The following is a 20,559-nucleotide window of genomic DNA, read 5'->3' as shown; positions in this document are numbered from 1 at the left end:
TTGCAGTCTGGACCCAGCACACATCAGACCCGTGTCGCTCTAAGATGAACACAGCTGGCCTGAGGAGAAGAGTGATCCTGGGCCTGGTATCGTCGAGGAGGGATGGGTGGTGCTGATTGGTTCTTTAGAGGAGATAAGATGGGACCATGGTGGGGTATAGGGTGGGGTGTCCGTCTTGTGCCAGCCAGAACCAGCTCGTTCATCTGGGCAGTTAAATCCAAGAAGGCAGGGGTAGGAGAGAAGCTGGATGAGGTGGAAGTAGGGTCCTGAGATGTGGGGGTTGGGTTGACCTCTTCATTTTGGCGATTTTGATTTTTTTGCTGAAAGCTCATCGACTCCATGTTCTTTCCTTGTTGTTTTGTTCTCCGATGGTACATGTTGTCCTCTGTCTTTATCAGAACTGATAGCAGTGTGACTGGTGAAGTAAAATAAGTTGGATGTGAAGAGTTTTACTCCAGCCTTGTTTAGACACAGTCCATCTGCTCTAAAAAGATGACGACGTTCCCAAAAAATAGGACAATTTTCTATAAAATTTAGTGAAAGGGCAGCACAAGCCGAAGACAAAAATTTATTCAAAGAGTAAATCCTTGAGAATTTCAGATCTCCTTTGCAGACTGGAGGTATCGGGCCACTGATGAACACTTTAGGCTGTAAACAGCTCACAGTTTTTAGCAGAACCCAAGTGCGCACCACTAACTTTAAAGGAACGTACAGTAGTAATATTGTAACTGAAAATGTGTTATAAACGATATTGTAGTTGTCTGGCATACACAAGGTGGACTGGAAACACCCGCTTTTTTCATCTATTAGCACAGAGCAGAAGATAAGGCAGAAAAATATGAAAATCAGCTTTACCTTTTTTTCCAAATTGGTGTTTGAGGGAACAACTGACGGTTCGTGGTCTAGTCTCCATTCCTGAGAACAGTCCAATGTGGGGCGGGCACGGAGCCCCCTGCACACGAATTACTGGCTTTGGGGTTAGATGCGTCTGCCTCTCCGGTACCCGGTCCGTGACAGACGCCCGCACAGAGCAGGAGATGGATCCTGTTTGTGACGCCAAATTGTCAAGGCAGTTTTACAGTTGTCCTCAATTTACACCAAGTGTTTAGGGTCTGTGATGAATGATGAGGTCCAAACGAACGATTGATGAATTAATAAAAAAATGATTTATTCTAAACTAAATAAAAGGAGTACAAAAAATGTATACAAGGAGAGTGGAAGAAAACAACCTAGTAATACATTATACACCACATAGAAATCAGGAAAAGGAAAAAGAATCACATTTTACAGTAAGCAGGAACACAATTAATGAAGATGATGAATTCATTTTGCCCTATCAGCGTCCCGTTTTAATCCATAGGAGATAGAGATGTTTTTCAATTCAATTCAACTTTATTTATATAGCGCAAAATACAACAAAGTCATCTCAAAGCGCTGAACTAAATATAATAAGAAAGAAAGAACCCAACAAGATCCAAGTGAACAAGCATTTAGCGACAGTGGGAAGAAAAAACTCCCTCTTTTTTATTGGAAGAAATCTCCAGCGAAACCAGGTTCAGTGGTGGCAGCCATCCGCTTCGACTGGTTGGGGTTAATGAAGAGAAGACCAAACAGAATAGGATAAGAGAATAGACCATCCGAGGGTCCCAGACTATTTGAAGCGTGAGCCATCAATCAGGAACCACCAGCTCCAGCATCAAGACACCTGAAACAGAAAAGAGAGTGGAGGGCAAGGAGAAGGCACAGACTGCAGGATAAAAACATGATACACTATGATTTCCTAGTGGTTGGGTTAACATTAAATATCTTGCGGCATCCTCCATGCTTTGAAATGCTACCAATACAGACAAGGTTTCATCTTGTACTGGTCGCACGTAATGATATATGGGGTGGACATCAGTGTAAATGGTGTGAAGCATTGTGAACAGTATGATGGGTTATGCATTGAGGAATAGAAGTTGGGGGTTGTTTACAACCTGGCACAACTGTGTCTGACTGGACATCATCCCATTGCAGCCCATTAGAGCTATGTGTAAATGGTGGATCGTGTTTGAATATAATGTTGTTGTTCTACTGTATAATTTTAGTTCTTATTTCCTATTATACGATATACGCTTTAGTAAAAAGGTAGGTTTTGCGTTTACTTTTAAAGATGGAGAGAGTAGCAGCCTCCCATACTAAGACTGGGAGCTGGTTCCAAAGGCAAGGAGCCTGGTAGCTGAATGCTCTGCCTCTTGTTTACACTTTAGGAACTTCCAGAAGACCAGCAGACTGAGAGCGGAGACTCTATTCTATATTTTACAGGAAGCCAATGAAGGTAATCCAACACTGGAGAAATAGGCTCTCTGCTGTTAGTACCTGTTAGTATTCTAGCTGCAGCATTCTGGATTAGCTTGAGACTTTTCAATGAGTTACTAGGACATCCTGAAAGTAGGGAGTTACAATAATCTAATCTAGCTATAACAAATGCATGGATTCGTTTTTCAGTCTGGGCCAAGTTATTCCTGATTTTAGAGATATTACGGAGGCGGAAGAAGGCTGTCCTTGTGATTTGTTTAATATGAGAGTTAAAAGAGAAGTCTCTCTGTTGAGATATCATATGGATCAGAGGTAAGAAATGATGGAGCTAAATCTTTAAATCTAGCTATAGCTTTTTCAGACAGCGATCTACTATAATGTACTCTTCTCTCAGAATTTAAGCAGGCTGATATTATAAATTCAAAGGATAAGAAGTGATCTGAAAGAATAGAATTTTGAGGATATATTGTCAGGTGATCAATATCTAAACCATATGTTAGAACAAGGTCCAGAGCATGATTAAGATAATGAGTTGGTTTGTTTACATTTTGTGTAAAGCTGATTTAATCTAATAGTGAGGTAAATAATTTATTTAGGCCAATAATGAGTGTGGTTTGTGGAAAGAGAGTGTTAGGAGTGAGTGTGCGCCTGTTATACTGACTGGGAGCGCCCGGAGGGCGGATCACAGCTGGTTGTGGTGGAGTTTCCGTCCTCGGCGGTGACTGGCATTGGGGCATTTATGTCGGAACGTCTGGTGGTGCTCGGGTTGCAGAAAGCTGTGGGAAAGTCTCTGTTACCGGCTCTGGTTGGCGTTGAAGCGGCTGTGCTTCTAACAGAGCGAGGGTCGCTGATGTCTGTAGGTGATCCTCTGTCATCAGATGGCATTGAAATGGTGCTGCAGTAGCATACCTCTGGACTGCAGCTTTGAGGAGGTTTCAACGGGCTACAGAGGAAGTTTTTGGCCGGTGGGAATTTAATCCAGGCGGAGGTGGAGGCGTTTTCCTGGCAGTTATTTCGATCGGCTTAATTGGACTGAGTTTGTCCCCGTTTTCATATGAGAGAGCTTCAAAACGATTTTGGAGAGTAAGCGGAAGAGGACGCCATTTTCTGTATTATTTTGTCAACTATGTCCGCGGACAACAACCTCAGCCCACGATGGCAGGCGTGGTGTGGAACAGGACAGTCCTGGACCGGGATTCTCCCAGGGAACTGTGTCTGGAATATTATGGAGGAAGGATGACAGCACTACTGACTGCTTTACAACCGTGCCTGTATATTTGGGGAGTAATTCGTCTTTCTTTTTAGCTCGTTAGAAAGGCGACAAATCTCTTCCCGAAGTTTGGTAATTTCTTTGTTGTCGTTTCGTAGCAAAATGTCTTTCTCTGATGGCAGGTGAGGAACAGCATCTCCACCTTCTGTAGATGTGTTTGTAGGTGCGGCCATCTTGCGGTACTCATGGAACGTCTGTGGCCAAAGTGTTTTAGGCCTCCACGTGCACGAGCAATGATACAGGCCTGCAATGTAGGGTGTATTGTGCCGGCTTTAGGACTAGTTTGTTGTGCAGTAAGTGTGCCTTTTTTGTTTGTTTATTTGCCCTGTGTGTGAATAGAGCGAAAGTCAGCCGTTATTATTTTATTTCTTAGTTAAGTAGTTTCATCGGTTGCTTGGCGCTCCTGGATGATGCTGTTTGCTGGGGGGCAGCGCTAGCTGTTCGGGTGGTTGAGGTCGCTGTCGGCCGCTTGGTAGGTCTGTCCAGCTATCTGTGAACTGGTGGGTGGGTCCGGGGCGCACTAATCCTTCTAATAAATGTGAGCTTAAATGTTTGCGTTGTGTCCCCTGTTCTTATTTGTTGCGGCTCAAACAAGCCTGGGCTGTAACTAAGTGGGGTTATGTCGTGTTTGTACCTTGGGGTTCGGAAAATGTTTTTTGTTTTTTTAACCTGTTTGTTTTTTGACAGGTGTGTAGGTTGGTGCGGGGCTGGTGTGAAGGGCATTTCTAGTTGTCCCGCACAATGGGGCTTCTTTTTACTTGTGAATGAACGCGTAAGGGAGGACGCTGCGTCATAGTGTTTGAAACAGGTACAACAGGTAAGTGGAGTTATTTCTGGTGTATTGTCTGCATCCAGTGTTCCCTGTGGGCTGCAGAGGTGGGCCGCTTCACCTGGGTTTTTTTTTGTTTTTGGGGATAGTGTTGGTTGAAGGCGGTCATTGTTCACTCAGTGATCTCGGGTGCACGTCCACGGAATATCGGGTCGTTGCTCATATGGGTTGCCTCTCGAGTTTTAGTGCGTAAGAACCTGCTGCCAAAGCTCGTGAAGAGACAGGGTCTACTCAGACAGGTGAGTTTTGGATAGGTAGGTCTTAGATAAAGGGGACATTGAATATGCTGTGTGCACTTTCAGATTTCTTACTTTGTATTTCCCTGTCTGTTGTGGTGGTCAGTTTTGGACCGTGCGTTTATCCTTCTGTGGTGAATGTTAGGAGTGTGTGTTCTGCTTGAGTATGGAGTTTAAATTGGAGGATTATGTGCAGCACTTTGGAGGTATTTAGCCAGTTTAAAGGAGACATATTATGCATTTAAGTTCTTCCTTTTTTACATATAAATCATACGGTTGTGGTCTATATAAAGCAGAACTGCAATGCTTGGGTCTGAATTCCTCATTATTATAGCTCCACCCCTTTTCTACCCCTTTTCTGATGTGCTTCTGAGAGCAACTCGTTTTGGTGTGGTCTCTTTAAATGCAAATGAGACACTTCATACCCCGCCCCCTCTTCAGGTTACAGAGGTGACACTGGGTTCAACTCCATCCTGTTCGGCCATTTTTGTAGTTCGATAGAAGAGATACGATTATTTAGCGGTGCAGAAAATGTTTATTCGTTATTTACAAAATGTCAACAACGTTAGACTTGTCCATCCAGCCTTACATGTTCGAGCCAGAGTCGGACCCGGCGGAGCGAGATGAAGATGATGAACCTGCAGAACCCTAACAAGTGAGCTAACACAAGTGCCGAGCTAACGCTAGCGCCAAGCTAACGTCACAAAATGCATTTTAATTCAGTCTTTTCGGAGACAAAAACGGCAAAATGAAATGACTAATGAAAACTTTAGACTTAAATTAAATCACGTAGGCCATATCATCAAGGATCTAAAACGAGCACACAGCGCTAACATATGAAGACGGTGCAACTGCTAATGCTAACAAAACAATGACAGGGACATCTTATCATCACACTTTTTAGCGTTATTTACAGCTTACCGAAGTGCTCTGTTCGTCGTCTCCAAAGATAGAAGGAATTGAACCCTCAATCAGACAAAGTCTTTCTGTAAATCCTTCTTTATACTGGTGGAGGTTGCAGAAGCAGTCATCCTTGAAGTGCTTTGCGCACACAAAAATGACCTTACCCACAGATGTGGGTACATTTCCGTGAAAAATAAAACTCAATCAGGCACTTTGAAAAGGTTCTGATACTGGGAGACGGTGTAATGAAGCGTGTGGGTTACTACATCCAACAACCGAACAGTTTGACTTATCCTCTCGTAACTTCGGCATCCTTGAGCTTGGACGACAAAATAAAAGCGAGAAATAAAAATGGCGGATTGCTCGAAGTGTTGGACCTGGAGTCGATGTCCTAATTTGGCAGTTCCGCTGCAAATGCTGTGATGTTATTGTTCAAAAAACGTAATAGAGAATAGAAAAATCGAAACAGATTGAAAAATATGACCAAAACAGAATATAAAGATATCAACGGAGAACCTGAAGAGACTAATTTGAACTTTTCTGTGCTTCTAAACACTCTAAATATACAAGAAAATGCATTTAAGGGCTTAAAAAGTGGATTTAGCATGATATGTCCCCTATAAAAAAGATGAGTTGATTTCTATCACGACTCATTTTAATGTGCCGGTTGCTAAATCTGATAAAAAAGGAGGTAATTAGAAGTCAGGTGCATACTGCGTTATCTGATAAAAATGTGCTTCCACCTGTTGCCTCTGGTCCTACTCGGTCGGCGCAGCATGAGGATGTTGAGGGAGCACGAGTTTACGCAGGAGTTTGAGTTGCGGAGGATGGAGATGCAGCAGAGCACAATGCAAGAGTCGAAGTCAAAGTGACTTTTCAGAAGCTAAAACTCCAGAAAACAGGTGGGTTTGGGAAAATAAACCTCAAATACTATGCTGGTGGGGTTCTTAGAACAAATGGAGATGGGTTAAGAACAGCAGAATACTGGACCTTTACATTTGGTGGAATTCGTCAGTTGTTCTGTTGCTGCTGCTGCTTCAGCTACAGCTGAGCTAAACTGGTAAAAGTTAAAAGTCTGACTTCAACAAGTAAAATGTAGCTTTTCTCCCCATTTATCATAATCCTGTGTGATATGGGTGGGAGGGAATAAAAGGGGTGGGGTTGACTGATGTCGGCTGTACAGTAGGCATGGGTGGGTGGAAATGTGGGTGGAGTTTACTGGTGACGACTTGCAAAATTAATGTGCCATCTGTTATTGAGATAATGTCATGTTTTAAGATATTTAAGAATCTTTTTGTTTTACTAATTCCTACTGTATATTCAGTCACATGGTCTATTGTTTGATGACTTTATTCTAACACTGACTTTCTCTGACTCATTTACTTGGCCTGGCCTTCTTTTAATTGGCCTAATTATGCATTGGCATGTTTTCATGTCATTCAATAAATATGATGAGAGTAATTTACAGTTTACACTTGTGTTATTCATAGGAAATGTGTTTTGTCTATTTTGTTGCATTTCTAATTTATAAATGTAGACTACTTGCATGGATAGGTCAATGATACGTTTTTAGAGGGTAACGTGCTTTAGGCTGATATGTAATTGTAAGCCTCATTGTGAGGCTATTGTGCCGCCAATGCAATTTCTTTTTAATGTGTAAGTCTTTATGAATAATTTCAAACAGCATATCCATGTGTTGAGTCAGTGTTTGGTCTTTCAGGCCGAAAGAGTAATTCTGCCCCCAATTTGACCCTGGCACCCCTGATTTAAATGTTTTTACTGTGTCCCATAGTGAAGTGATGATAAAGTGGGATTTTCCTCAAGTTTTCTTTAATCTTATTGCATTAATATCAACTCAGTGAATGAAATGTCACCATCTAGTGGACATTATGTGAACTGTGGCATATTTCTTTCTACATCAGAGGTTTCTAAATGTTTTACATTTACAGATTAAATGTGTGTTCAGGAATGTCTGAAGATGAAGAAGTGATTAAAATAAAAACAAGTCCCACTTTCACACATTAAACATTAAAAATCATCAGCTTAATTAGATTAGATGAAATGTGAAGTTTGATTAAATGTTTCTTAAGCTTGATTCAGTTTCATTAAATATTTGTTAATTTTTTTAAAAAGTGTTCATGAAATGTTTTAATAAATGTCAGCTTAATTCTATTTATTATTTATATGTTTGAAACTATTTTTGCTTAATGAATTGTTTAAATTAAATCTTAAGCTTGATTCAAAAAATGTATTCCTTATTAAATGTTTAATTAGCCTTTTTGTTTTAATTCATTTTATTGTTATTTTCTTTTTGGATTCTTGTTTTTTTCTCTTCCTTTCTTTTTGTTTTTCCTTTTTGTTTTATAAGGAGTTCATGAAAATAGTGTTTGTGAAATGTTTGATTAAATGTTTGTTTAATATATAAGAATAAAGTGAATGATTAAATATTTGTTGGTATTAAAAAAGTGTTTATGAAATGTGAACCAGATAACATTGAATTAAAATATGGTTTGAACTATTTACACCATCTTTTTTATGTTGTCCACCATTTTTTTTTTTTTTTTTTTATGTTTTGTATTTAATGTATGTTTTTGGAGTTGAAGCTTTGTACGGTGACCTAAGGGCCTTTAAAAGGCAACATTAAATAAAATGTAGAATGATATCATTTATATGGCTCATTTCTCCAAAAGCTGCTGTAAAATTTCCCCATTACAGAAAATATTAGTGTCATCTGCATTTAACACAAATTAAAAAGGTTTGACACCCTACATTGATCGTTAACTCATTGAGTGCCATTCACGTCTATAGATGTGAAGTGTGTTTTTCGGCTGAGGTTGCTAGGAGACAGTGTGACGAAGCTCTCCAGTGAATATCTAACTTGTACCATGATGTAGTGATCAGCTGGTGACATGTAGGTGGCAGCAGTGCACCTTTGGATGAGAGATCACCTGTGATGGGCAGAGCTCAGAGGGAGAGGAAATGAGTTTACAAGACAGAAAATGGTTCCACAAGAGTTGAAGCTGAAGTTCCCAGCAGCTCACACTCAACCAGAGCATGTGTGGAACTGAGTCGTGACGGTGAGAGAAAACAATCAAAAAAACGGGGCAAGCAGTGACACTGGGCATGTCCGCGATGAGGAGTGTGTTGCGTGTGTGGGAACTAACGGGGGAGAGACTTGGAGGATGGCCAAAATACAGTAAGAAATCTATTCAACTCTGACATACTGTATATATGATGGAGTCAAAAGAAAAAAATTAATTCTAAGTCTAAGTTTGGATAAATAATGATATATTTTGTTGACACGTCATTAATCACATCCAGATAGAAAATACATAAAGGAAGAAACTGACAATGTGAAACTTTTTAAGTCAAAGTCCAAAGCTGAGTTCAGCAAAGTTTATTTAACTTAATCAGGTGTGAGGCTACATCTGACCCGGATCTACCATATGGGCAACCTGGGCACGTGCCCAGGGGCCCTCGGGCATAGAGGGGCCCTCTGCCGGCAGAAATAATAATGGTCCAATCAGAATAAAATAATGGTTGTCTACAAGAAATGGGCTCTCGTGATTGTCTCCCTTATATGTCAGTTTGTTGACTTGACAGGTAATGATTGGGAGCGGGTGGCAATGCATTGTGTAGATTGGCTAATGATAATGGTGGGTGGGGCTTAGCAGGTAGTTTCCATAGTTTCCATATATTGTGCATGTTGTGGAAAGTGGCGGAAAATGGACCTCAGCAGCATCAATAAAAAGCCCAGCGGACACGCAAAGCGCAAGAAGAAAAAAGAAAAGGAGGAAAAGGAAGCGACAGCTATAAAAAATGTTATGCCAATTAACAGCTTTTTCAAAAAAGCTAGAATTGAAGAGGAGGGTTTTCGAGCTAGCCAGCAGCAATGTTAGCTTGGAAGCGCCTTCTACCAGTGATGCCCAGCCTGAGCTAACGGCGGCAACTATCCTTAACGGAGAAAATGAAGCGGCATCTATGAATGAAGAGCAAGCGGAACAAGGTAATTCCTCAATATCTGAAGACCCTGCACTATGGGGATCGCTTACAGAAAGCACCCGCAAGGAAATTTTATTTAAAGGAATCTCAGCCTTTCAAAATCGGGCGGCTAAATATCCTGCTTCACGGAGGGGGAACAACGCAGAGGGAAAGACGCGCTCCCTTACTAATGACGCTCTGACCCGGCGCATTTACAATGGGGAAGCTATTCCACGAGAATGGATTATATATTCACCATCAACGGGAGATATTTTTTGCTTTCCTTGCAAAGTGTTTTCACAAAAAGACCAGAAAGAAGAACTTCTAAAGGTAAGAACCATTGTGCTTTATGTGAAGTGAGTAGGCCACTATAAACTCTTATGATTGTGCAGATAATACATGTATTTTGCTTATTCTATTATGCTGTTTGCACAACATGTATCTTGCATAATTCATTGTGGTGTGATGCAGAGAGTTATAGTGCTGCATATTTGTTTTTTTGCAGTGTTAAGTTATCCAGCTGACTTGGTGACAGAATGCAACCTGCACTCAGTTGTGTTATGTGATGGCATTGTTATATCTTCAGTCAGTAACATTTGAGAAGTACTGGTGGAGGTTCTGCTTGGGTGCTTTAATGTGAACACTTTATTGTCATAATCCTTAGCCATGCACTGGGCTGTGATGATTTTTTTTATTTCATTGTTGTTGTGTAATTTGTGAGAGAGATGACAGTGCTTGATTTCTCATTCTGGAAAGGCGAGTATATATATATATATATATATATATATATATATATATATATATATATATATATATATATATATATATATATAAAATAATTGGTGTGAGTATTAGGTTAGAGAAGGGGCCTGGTGAGTCTCAGTGCCCAGGGCCCCTGGTGTTGCTAATCCGGCCTTGGGCTACATGTGTCAGTATTCAGAACAGACCAGAACAGGCAGAACATGGGTCCTCTATGTGGAATAATAAGAGAGAGTTTTTATTTATCTTGTAATGTAAAATAATAAGTATATAAAAATCCAACTGGATATCTACTTGTTTATAACAGAGAAACAGAGGTTAGATGAGAATGTTTAATGGTCTCGTAGAAACTGGGCCACAGACTGGAGGACAGCTCTCTGTTCATTCAGGTACGTCCGGGTCTCCCACAGCATGTTCAACAGGACCCCGTCGTCCACCTCGTTCAACATCACCTCCACAGACAGCTGAGGACTCAGTCTGACACACAATAATGCACTGGATTAACACACACACACTCCTCTGTGTTATTAACGGTTCAGAACAACACAATAAAATCACACATGTTCAGTAGCGATGCAACATATCAGCACAACTCAAAAACACGCTAACAAGTGTCCAGAAATGGTGGAAAATGTGGTAAAATGGGATTTTAAAAACAACAGAAATTGGTTAAAAGTTGCAAATTAGAAAAGGGAAAGAAAAATAGGTAAAAATAGCTCAAAGTGTTAATATTGGCTTAAAAGTGACAAAAAAATGGGGAAATGAAATTTATAAATCACTCAAAACATACATTTACAATCCCAATTCCCAATTGGGAAATCTTGGCACCAGATTTAGAAAACACAAACTAATTATTTTTAAATAGCAAGGATTCAACCTTTTAAATAGTACACAAAGTGCTGTAAAATAAGTTTACTGGATGTAGACGTGATTTACGCTTGTGTTGAAAGGATCAGGCACTGACACTGGATAACAGTGGATATTATTCAGATGAATAAATAAATATGGTTATCACAGATTCATAGAACAATAGACCATCATTTTACTGACTTTATAGATGGACCCTAAAAATCTCTCCCCTTTATTCAACCACCTTCAGGTACAGTGGGGGTCCCCGCTCTCTGGGACCTTTATTTTGGGGGTAAACCAGCCCTATTAAAAACAAACACACACCTTTGGTAGAGTGTGTCCGTCATCTCACAAAAGGCTCTGGCCCTGTCCACAGCGCATCCATCAGAGTCGGTACACTGAACACACACAACAGTAGGTTTAAGGGACACACACTCCATCATCATCGTCATCTTCATCATCATCACTGTACTCACACAGTCCATCAGTATCTTCAGCAGGTTATTGGCTGCTTTTAGACTCTTAGCGAGCTTCACAGGGTTGCAGGACTTGAACAATTCCAGTGAGGTCACCTCCACCTCAGGAGATTTACCTGGACACACACACACACAATCGTACGTACCAACATTTCCACGCTAAGTACTATATTGGTTTTATCAATTTATCAACAATTTATCAAGAAATGGTACAAACTGTGTCCACACAAACCCTGGTGGTAGAACAGTGAAACTACTAAGGGTGTGAGAAAAAAAATTTCACTGTCCAATTAATGTATCAATCCAAAAAAAATGTAATAAAGAAAAAAAAAACGTTAAATTGCGCTAACATTAGAACAGTTAAACTCCCAGTCACTAGGTGTCAGTGAACGCAACATTAGATCTTGTTGACTCACTGCTCAATGCATTGAGCTGGTAGTTGATAGCACTTTATTTTCATAAAACATACTGAGCACTTTGATAGATGTATGTAGCTACTTAAAAAAAATAATTAAAACATAAAATCATAATCTGTTGTAGAAGCAAAAGTTAAACTTTTTTGAAAAATATAATTTGACAGTTTGATAAACATTCCACTTGTTTTGATATTTGTTCTTGAATTGCAGTTAGTTACCATTTACTTGTTCTCGCAAGTGGTAAAAAAATGAAATAAATTGTATTTCATTCCATTTTGTACTTGTAAAGGTGACATTTGTAATTATTGATATTACAATATTTTGTTTAGTGTTAGAATATATTGTATTGTGACATGCAAATTGTGAATTGTATCGTATCGTCAGATTCATGGCAATGCACAGCCCTAGAAACTACACATAAAGTGTTCAGTTTATTAGCAGTATGAAAAACCACATCTCACACATGTTCTCTGTTTCTTCTAATAAATGAAATATATCATTAATAATTTAGTGCGCCATTTGAATAATTGGTGTAAAAGGTTATGAAACACAGCGTTGACAGGACAAGTTGATGGTGCTGAGTTGTTCAATGTGGGCTCTATTCTCCCATATGTGTCAGTCAGCAAAGCTTCTGTCTGCGTGCTATTCTTATCAAACTTAATTTGGTCACTGCGTGCCTTCATCCCAGTTACACACTCTGGGTGGAGTGACCATAAAATGTGGACGTTCCCATTCAAATCTGGCCTTACCCCTTATCTTTAACTTTTCATGTTTTTTGAGAGGAACCAAAAGCAGCACAAATTGTCAGTTTGACTGAAAAAGCTACTAAAAGATCTATAAAGCTACTAAAAGATCTATAAAGCTACTAAAAGATCTATAAAGCTACTAAACAATCTATATAGCTATTAAAAGATCTATAAAGCTATTAAAAGATCTATAAAGCTACTAAAAGATCTATAAAGCTACTAAAAGATCTATAAAGCTACTAAACAATCTATATAGCTATTAAAAGATCTATAAAGCTACTAAAACATCTATAAAGCTGCTAAAAGATCAATAAAGCTACTAAACAATCTATAAAGCTGCTAAACGATCTATAAAGCTACTAATCTACAGATCTAAAAATCAGGCTGAATGTTTCACTCCAATAGAAAACAATGGGATGTTTACAGGAAGTGGGGCCGTGTGACATCATCAATCATGTGATTACAGGATGAAGGAAAAGAGGCTCTAAAACTGTGAAGTAGTCCCATTTTTAAAAGTTAATAAAATTAATATGATGCATAATAATGTGTTTTGTTAGTTGTAGATTTACTAATAAGTACATTTCAAAGATTTAAGTCACATTTGTAAAAACTGTGGAGGATCCTTTAACCTCTAACCACACGTTTATTTCTCAGTAACAGGAACCAACTTATTGTTGTGAGTGAGTTGAAGGTTAGTGCTGCTGCTGTTTTCTACACATCATTAAAAGTCTTACCTGTCCCAAGGGACAACACCATCCCCAACTTCTTGGTGTCCTTGGTATCTTTCCCTGAGGGAAAGATAAATTAAAAAAACAGCTCTAGTATTTATCAAACATACGTGAGCTTCACCTCAGCATTCAGAGCTTTGTTGTACTGATGGATTTCTGCCATGGCGTCCAGCGTGGGGTTATTGGCCAGCAGCCCGCCGTCCAGAAAACGTCCCATTGGTGGGAAGTAGGTGGGCGCGGCTGAACTGGCTCGAGCTGCTTTCCATACCAGCTGATCTGAGAGGAAAGGGAAAGAAGAAGGTGAGCTATAAGCAGAGGTGATGTGACGAAAAACAAATACTTTGTTGCTGTACTTAAGTAGTTGTTTTCTGATATCTGTACTTTACTTGAGTATTAATTTTTTTGGTGACTTTTTACTTTTACTCCTTATTTTTTAAAAACAAATATATTCCTACTCCACTATTTTAAAAATGAGTTTGTTACTTTTAAGACCTTTGAAGATGACCTCATGACATAAAAAGATGCACAACTTTGGTAGTTTGAGCTTTTTTCTGTTAGACAGGTCCCTTAGTTTTATGCTTCACATGTTCAAGTTTTTAAAAATGTTAAACTCAAAGCTGCTCTGGGTTTAACTGAGCATTTTCATTTTTTTTTTCTTGACACGTTTAATTTACATATTTTAGTTATCATGAGTGCTGAATTCTCCAGGCGTTCAAGGGTAACAGATTTAACTTGTTTCCATGTACCAGTTTTCTACAAATTCTTAAAAAAAATTATAGAAATGGAATTTGCTGGTTTAAAAACCCTGTCTTATTATTAAAGGGACATTTGTTTTATTTTTTTTTTACAACAGATACATTTAGTCGCATGTACTATTTTACTTTTACTCAAGTAAGGGAGCAACTTTGATACTTTTACCAGAGTCATTTTTTATTCAAATATCTATACTTTTATTTCATTCAAAAACCAAAATGTTTTTTGAAAGTATGTTTGTTGGCGTGTGTGTGTGTGTGTGTGTGCGTGTGTGTGTGTGTGTGTGTGTGTGTGTGTTTGTGTACACAATAACTTAGTTATAAGTTATGAACGGATTTTGGTGAAATTTTCAGAAATGTTGATAATAGGTGAAGGAACAGCTGATTCACTTTTGGTGATGTCCTGCTACCAAAATAAAACATATATACCGTATTTTTCGGACTATAAGGCGCACTAAAAATCCTCTCAAAAATCAAAAGTGCCCCTTATAATCAGGTGCGCCTTATGTATGAAATTAATATGTCAAAATGTTTTAGTGCAACTATAGTAAACTATGAAGCTTCAAAGCTTGATGGATTTTTGGCACTTTAGGGCTACCGTAGTCAGGTGCCTTGTGGAGTGATATGTACCTGTATTGTTCTGTATTTTATGTGTTAAACCTGAACAATGTTGAGAGTTACTGTTAATGAGTTGAATAAAGTTTGACTTATCTGACCATTTTGTTTCGTTTAACGCGTCTTATTAATAATAATAATAATAATAATAATAACAAACCGGTGCACCTTATAATCCAAAAAATACGGTATTCCTTTCATTTTTCCATGCACACTGTGGAACTCCTGTTAAACATTGTTTTAGAACAGGGGTTCTCAACTGGTCTCACCCTGGGACCCACATTTTTCTACGGCCATTAAATCGCAACCCACGTTTTTCAAAATAGGTGTTTTAAACACACATTCTCTTCTTTAAATCATAAATCTACATATTTTCCTGTGCAACATGCACTTCACAGCATGCCTATCATAAGAAAAGTTTCTTTCAAAATAAAAGATATGTCCAACATGAGAGACTTTAAGTATTTATTTATCTTTGACCAGCTGTTCGCAACCCACCCAGTACAGGTCCGCGACCCACTTTTGGGTCCCGACCCACCAGTTGAGAATCACTGTTTTAGAACACTGATGACGATTTGGAACAGTGTCTCCGTGGATGCATACGAATCCGATCGTCCGTTTTCAAAAGTCTGCGCTAAACGAGTGCGGGTTAATTTGAGTATTGAAGACGAGTATAACTTTTCTTTAACCACCTCTGACTTTAATGATCTGAAGCTCAATTTGCAGCAGAACTCAGCACAGATTGATTATTCAGCCAAAAAGTGAACGGATTTGACATCATTTAATCGTCATTAGTCAATCATTATGGAGTCATGATGAAGACACATTTAATCAAGATTAACGCAGTGCTTCTCAAAGTGTGTGGTGCGCCCTCTGGTGGGGAATGGAGACATGACAGGTGGGGCGCCACCTATTTCAGGCTAATCTTCTTAAAGTCCTAGTGGCATGATAAAATAAGTTGATTTCAATAGAAAATAAAAAAAAAATATAGAACCCAATGATCATTCTGATATGACATGTATGGTCAAATGTTTATAGTACAGGTGAGAAATGAAAATAAATCCAACATTTCTGAGCGTATGCTGCAGTCAGAAGTTAAATCAGCTTTGGCTTTTTCCACAGTGCAGTGATTCCCAACCTTTTTAAAAGTAGCACTAAAGTGACGAGTTGTGCCAGCTCAGATATTTAGATACTGTATTTATTTTTTTTTACTAGATTTATATTTGAGGGAGTAAAGTTAATGAAATTGTTATTTATTTAACTATTTAATGATTTCATTAATATAGTGTATTTTTTTCCAAACTAGATTTATATTTGAGGAAGTGAAAGCGTAGGATACAGTTGTTTGAGACTCCGTGTGGTGTTTTAATTTGAATAATAATACTAATCTAAAAAACTGCAAAAACATAATTTTAATGAGACACTTTTTTTCCTTTGTAACAAGTGTAAGAGCAGAATAATAACAATCCCTCCAGTGTGTCTGCTCCAAAAAGATGCCATAAAAATGTGAAAAAAATCAACTCATCTGTGATTAAATAAAGTGCCAAGTAGCAGCCGTTTATTCCGTTATGTGTTTCTATAGAATTGTAGATATCTGACACTTCATTACATAGTTACAATTGTAATTGTTGATATCTACAATTCTATTCCCACTAGTCATAATGTTAATTGTAGATATAAATAATTCAATTCTCAGTAGTCATAATGTTAATTGTTAATATCTACAATTATTCTTACATTTCAGGTATCATGAAATGACCCTCCCGTAGGCCCACCACCCGCAGGAGGGATCATATGAGGCCGGTGCAATGTGGATCGGGCAGTCGTCCAGGGCGGGGGCCTTGGCGATCTGATCCCCGGCTACAGAAGCTAGCGTTAGGGACGTGGAATGTCACCTCTCTGGCGGGGAAGGAGCCTGAGCTTGTGTGCGAGGTGGAGAAGTTCGGACTAGATATAGTCGGTCTCACCTCGACACATAACAAGGGCTCTGGAACCAGCCTTCTCGACAGGGGTTGGACACTCGGGTAAAGAGAGGGGCGGAGCTGTCAACTGATCACCACCTGGTGGTGAGTTGGCTCCGATGGCGGGCGAGGATGCCGGTTAGACCTGGCAGACCCAAACGTATAGTGAGGGTCTGCTGGGAATGCCTGGCAGAGTCTCCCGTCAGAAGGAGCTTCAACTCCCACCTCCGGGAAAACTTCAACCATGTCTCGGAGGAGGCAGGGGACATTGAGTCCAAGTGGGCCATGTTCTGTGCCTCTGCTGCTGAGGCGGCTGATCGGTGCTGTGGCCGCAAGGTAGTCGGTGCCTGTCGTGGCGGCAATACCCGAACCCGTTGGTGGACACCGGGGGTGAGGGATGCCGTGAAGCTGAAGAAGGAGTCCTACCGGGCCTTTTTGGCCTGTGGGACTCCGGAGACAGCAGACAGGTACCGACGGGCCAAGCGAAGTGCAGCCACGGCGATCACCGAAGCAAAAGCCCGGACATGGGAGGAGTTTGGTGAGGCCATGGAGAGCGACTTCCGGACGGCTTCAAAGAGATTCTGGACCACTATCCGGCATCTCAGGAGGGGGAAGCAGTGCACCGTCAACACTATGTATGGTGCGGATGGTGCGCTGCTGACCTCGACTCGAGACATTGTGGATCGGTGGGGGGAATACTTCGAAGACCTCCTCAATCCCACCGACACGCCTTCCAATCAGGAAGCAGGGCCCAGGGACCCGAGAGTGGGCTCTCCTATCTCTGGGGCTGAGGTTGCCGAGGTGGTTAAAAAGCTCCTCAGTGGCAGGGCTCCGGGGGTGGATGAGATCCGCCCGGAGATTCTCAAGGCCCTGGATGTTGTGGGGCTGTCATGGCTGACACGACTCTGCAACATCGCGTGGACATCGGGGGCAGTGCCTCTGGATTGGCAGACCACAAGTAAAAAGTGCGTAAATGTGTGATACTGTCCCAAAACATGCATGAGAAGCATTTTCGTGTTATGTCGGGGCCCAATTAAAAATAAAAAGAGTTATAAAAACAAACCCAAAAACGGGTGAGATAGATTTTCCCATTTCCAAAGGTAAACTCGCGATCGCGAGGAGCTCGTATTGAACATCCACCGTTAATGAAAACCCAGTGAAATGGACGAGAAAGCAGCCACGTGACACTACATGTGATGATGTGCAGCAGCGTTGTGCATGTTGAAGAACCTTGTGGAATGGTGAGAGGTCTGAACGTGTCACTGGTGGAGTACGGGGGCTCATAGTTCCTGAAGATGTGCAGCTTGCATGGACGTCGGTCTGCGAGAACACTGGTCACCATCACCCTGAACAAATAGAAAGCAAACATAGAAATACAACAAACAGCAGTACTGTCGCTTTGTATGTGAAAACATGTGTGGTCACAAGCATTAGCAGGGTTCTCACCAGGACGTTTTCACAGTGTAGGGGGAGCACATGTTGTAGTGGGGTCAGGGGGCAACCCCCGCCCCATAGAAAATTTTGACATTTATAATCCTCTTAAACACTATTTGCTACATTTTGAGGGCGTTATTCCTTTTGTGGCCGCTAGACATACTTGAGGGGGCCGTAACATAATTGGGGGCTCCACGCTGTGATGTTGGCCCCCTACGCTGTGTTTCAACCAGCATAGGAGCCGACATCACAGCGTAGAGGCCCCTACACTGTGATGTCGACTGCGCTGACGAGAACCCTGATTAGGTTCAGATGTTTCAATGCAGTGTAACACCTGGGGTGTGAAACATCAGTCATCTTGGTATCTTCTCCAAATTCTTTCTTCAGGAATTTTTCTAGTGGCTTTTTTGTGTACGGCCTCCACCCTTCGAACACCTGCTCTTTCATGTTGAAGTACAGGTTTTGCAGGTCCTTTAAACGCTTACCTGCAGACACAGGAACAACTCAACATTAGCTTAATTTAAAGGGATCTTTCACTGTTTCTACAAATGTGCCCGAAAACTTTTGAAATGTCCTTATTAGTAGTATCTATGCCTTAAAAAAATGCATTATTTTGGACCACATACATTTTAATAACTTTTAAAAAAGGGACTACTTTACAGTTTTAGAGCCTGTGTTCCTCCATCTTGAACTCAAGTGACTGATGATGTCACACGGCCCCACTGCCCATAAACATCCCGTCTGATTTTTATATAATTTAGCATCTTTTGAAATAATTTAGCAGCTTTTTACATCCTTTAGCAGCTTTTTCATTGAAAATGACAACTTGTGCTGCTTTTGGTTTCTCTAAAAAAAAAAAAAATCAGGAAAATTTAAAAATACCTATGTAAACCTCTATTGTTTAGCGAAGGAAGACAAAAATAGTTGTGACTACGGATGCAAACAATTAATCAATTATCGATTAATTGTTTGCAATTGCAATTAATTGCGTTTTGAACCCGTAATTCCCCGCCAGTCCATGTGAGGGCGTGCTTGACGCCAGACGTACTTGACGCACAAGCGGGAACACAAGTGAAGCAGGGCTCTGACGACAACGACAAGACAAACGAGAAGCGGTACACTGACAGGATGAAGAGGGAAAAAAACGGTAATGGAGTAATAGAGCGATTTTAAGTTGATTAATGACTACAAAGACGCCAAATGCACAATATGTGGAAGCATTTTAAAGAACAACAACTCCACAACTTAGTTGAATTACCACCTAAAGATGTCACATTCAGCCGTGCTACAAGCAGCGAGTGGTTCTTCTCATCCAACAATCACCACAGTGTTGGGACGAATGGTATGTGATTCCGCGAAAGCAGAGGGCATTACCCAGCGGATATGTAACATGGTTAATACAGACATGCTGTCGATAAACGTCGTTGACTGACAGGGATTTCGAGAGGTAATGAACTAAATCAAGCCAGGGTACAATATCCACTCTAGAACAACCATAAAAATCCACATGGAAGCAAGCTACGCGAGGAAGAACGCAGCGTTGAAAAGACAACTTGCAACCACGAATGTGGCCCTCACAACAGACTGTTGGACTTCCTTGTATACAGAAAGCTACATCACAGTTACATTCCACTACATTAAACCAAACTGACAGGTAATGTCAGCAGTCCTACTCACAGACAGCATGTCAGTGAGGCATACTACTGACAGTTTAGCTGACAAGTTAAACCAGGCTGTGGAAACATGGGAAGTGTAGTTGCTCGTGTACATGACAATGCATGGAATATCGTCTCGGCAAACAGTCCCACACGAGTCAATTGGCGCTCAGTTCCTTGTTTCGGCCACATTCTGCAGCTGGCCATTAACATGGGTTTCGCTACCTACAGTAACCGAGTCAAACAAAGCACTCATAAACTCATCCAATCCTGTAAAACCAGGTGGAATTCAGTCATTGAAAAGTTTTACAGACTAATGGAGCAGCGGTGTCTGCTGTACTATCAGACCACACAGTGACCAAACTCACAGATGCCAGGATGCTGGAGCTGAGGGAAAAATATTGGCAATTGATGGAGGATTTGGCGCCAGTGCTGGAAACACTCAAGTGTGCAACGACCATCATGTCTACTGAGGTGTTCATATCAGATACGTATCCCATCACCTTCAGCCTGATCAACGTGCATCTCAAGACAGACGTTGGAGACGCCAGCAAAGTGGGGGAATTAAAATCCAGAGTGTGTACTTCACTGGGCGAAAGGATGAATGTAAGCTACATCCATTAATTTAATTATTGTAAATATTTTTAACTA

The 20,559-nt window shown here is 40.4% G+C and overlaps 1 protein-coding gene across 1 annotated transcript in view; it reads right to left on the bottom strand.

The window, feature by feature from the left end:
* Positions 1-10,608: 10,608 nt before the first annotated feature.
* Positions 10,609-20,559, bottom strand: part of LOC114471848 (85/88 kDa calcium-independent phospholipase A2-like) — a 46,788-nt gene continuing 36,837 nt past the window's right edge. The window contains exons 12-18 of the mRNA XM_028460793.1: positions 18,588-18,738; positions 18,050-18,165; positions 13,613-13,767; positions 13,498-13,537; positions 11,602-11,717; positions 11,450-11,523; positions 10,609-10,753 (exon numbers count right to left, since the gene is read on the bottom strand). Coding sequence (XP_028316594.1) covers positions 10,609-10,753; positions 11,450-11,523; positions 11,602-11,717; positions 13,498-13,537; positions 13,613-13,767; positions 18,050-18,165; positions 18,588-18,738 — 797 coding nt within the window. The remainder of the gene's footprint in view (positions 10,754-11,449; positions 11,524-11,601; positions 11,718-13,497; positions 13,538-13,612; positions 13,768-18,049; positions 18,166-18,587; positions 18,739-20,559) is intronic.

This window comes from Gouania willdenowi, chromosome 1 (genome assembly GCF_900634775.1).
Source record: "Gouania willdenowi chromosome 1, fGouWil2.1, whole genome shotgun sequence".
Lineage (NCBI taxonomy): Eukaryota > Metazoa > Chordata > Actinopteri > Blenniiformes > Gobiesocidae > Gouania > Gouania willdenowi.
Note: the sequence above shows the minus strand (reverse complement) of the source record. Positions and strands in the feature narration are given on the sequence as shown.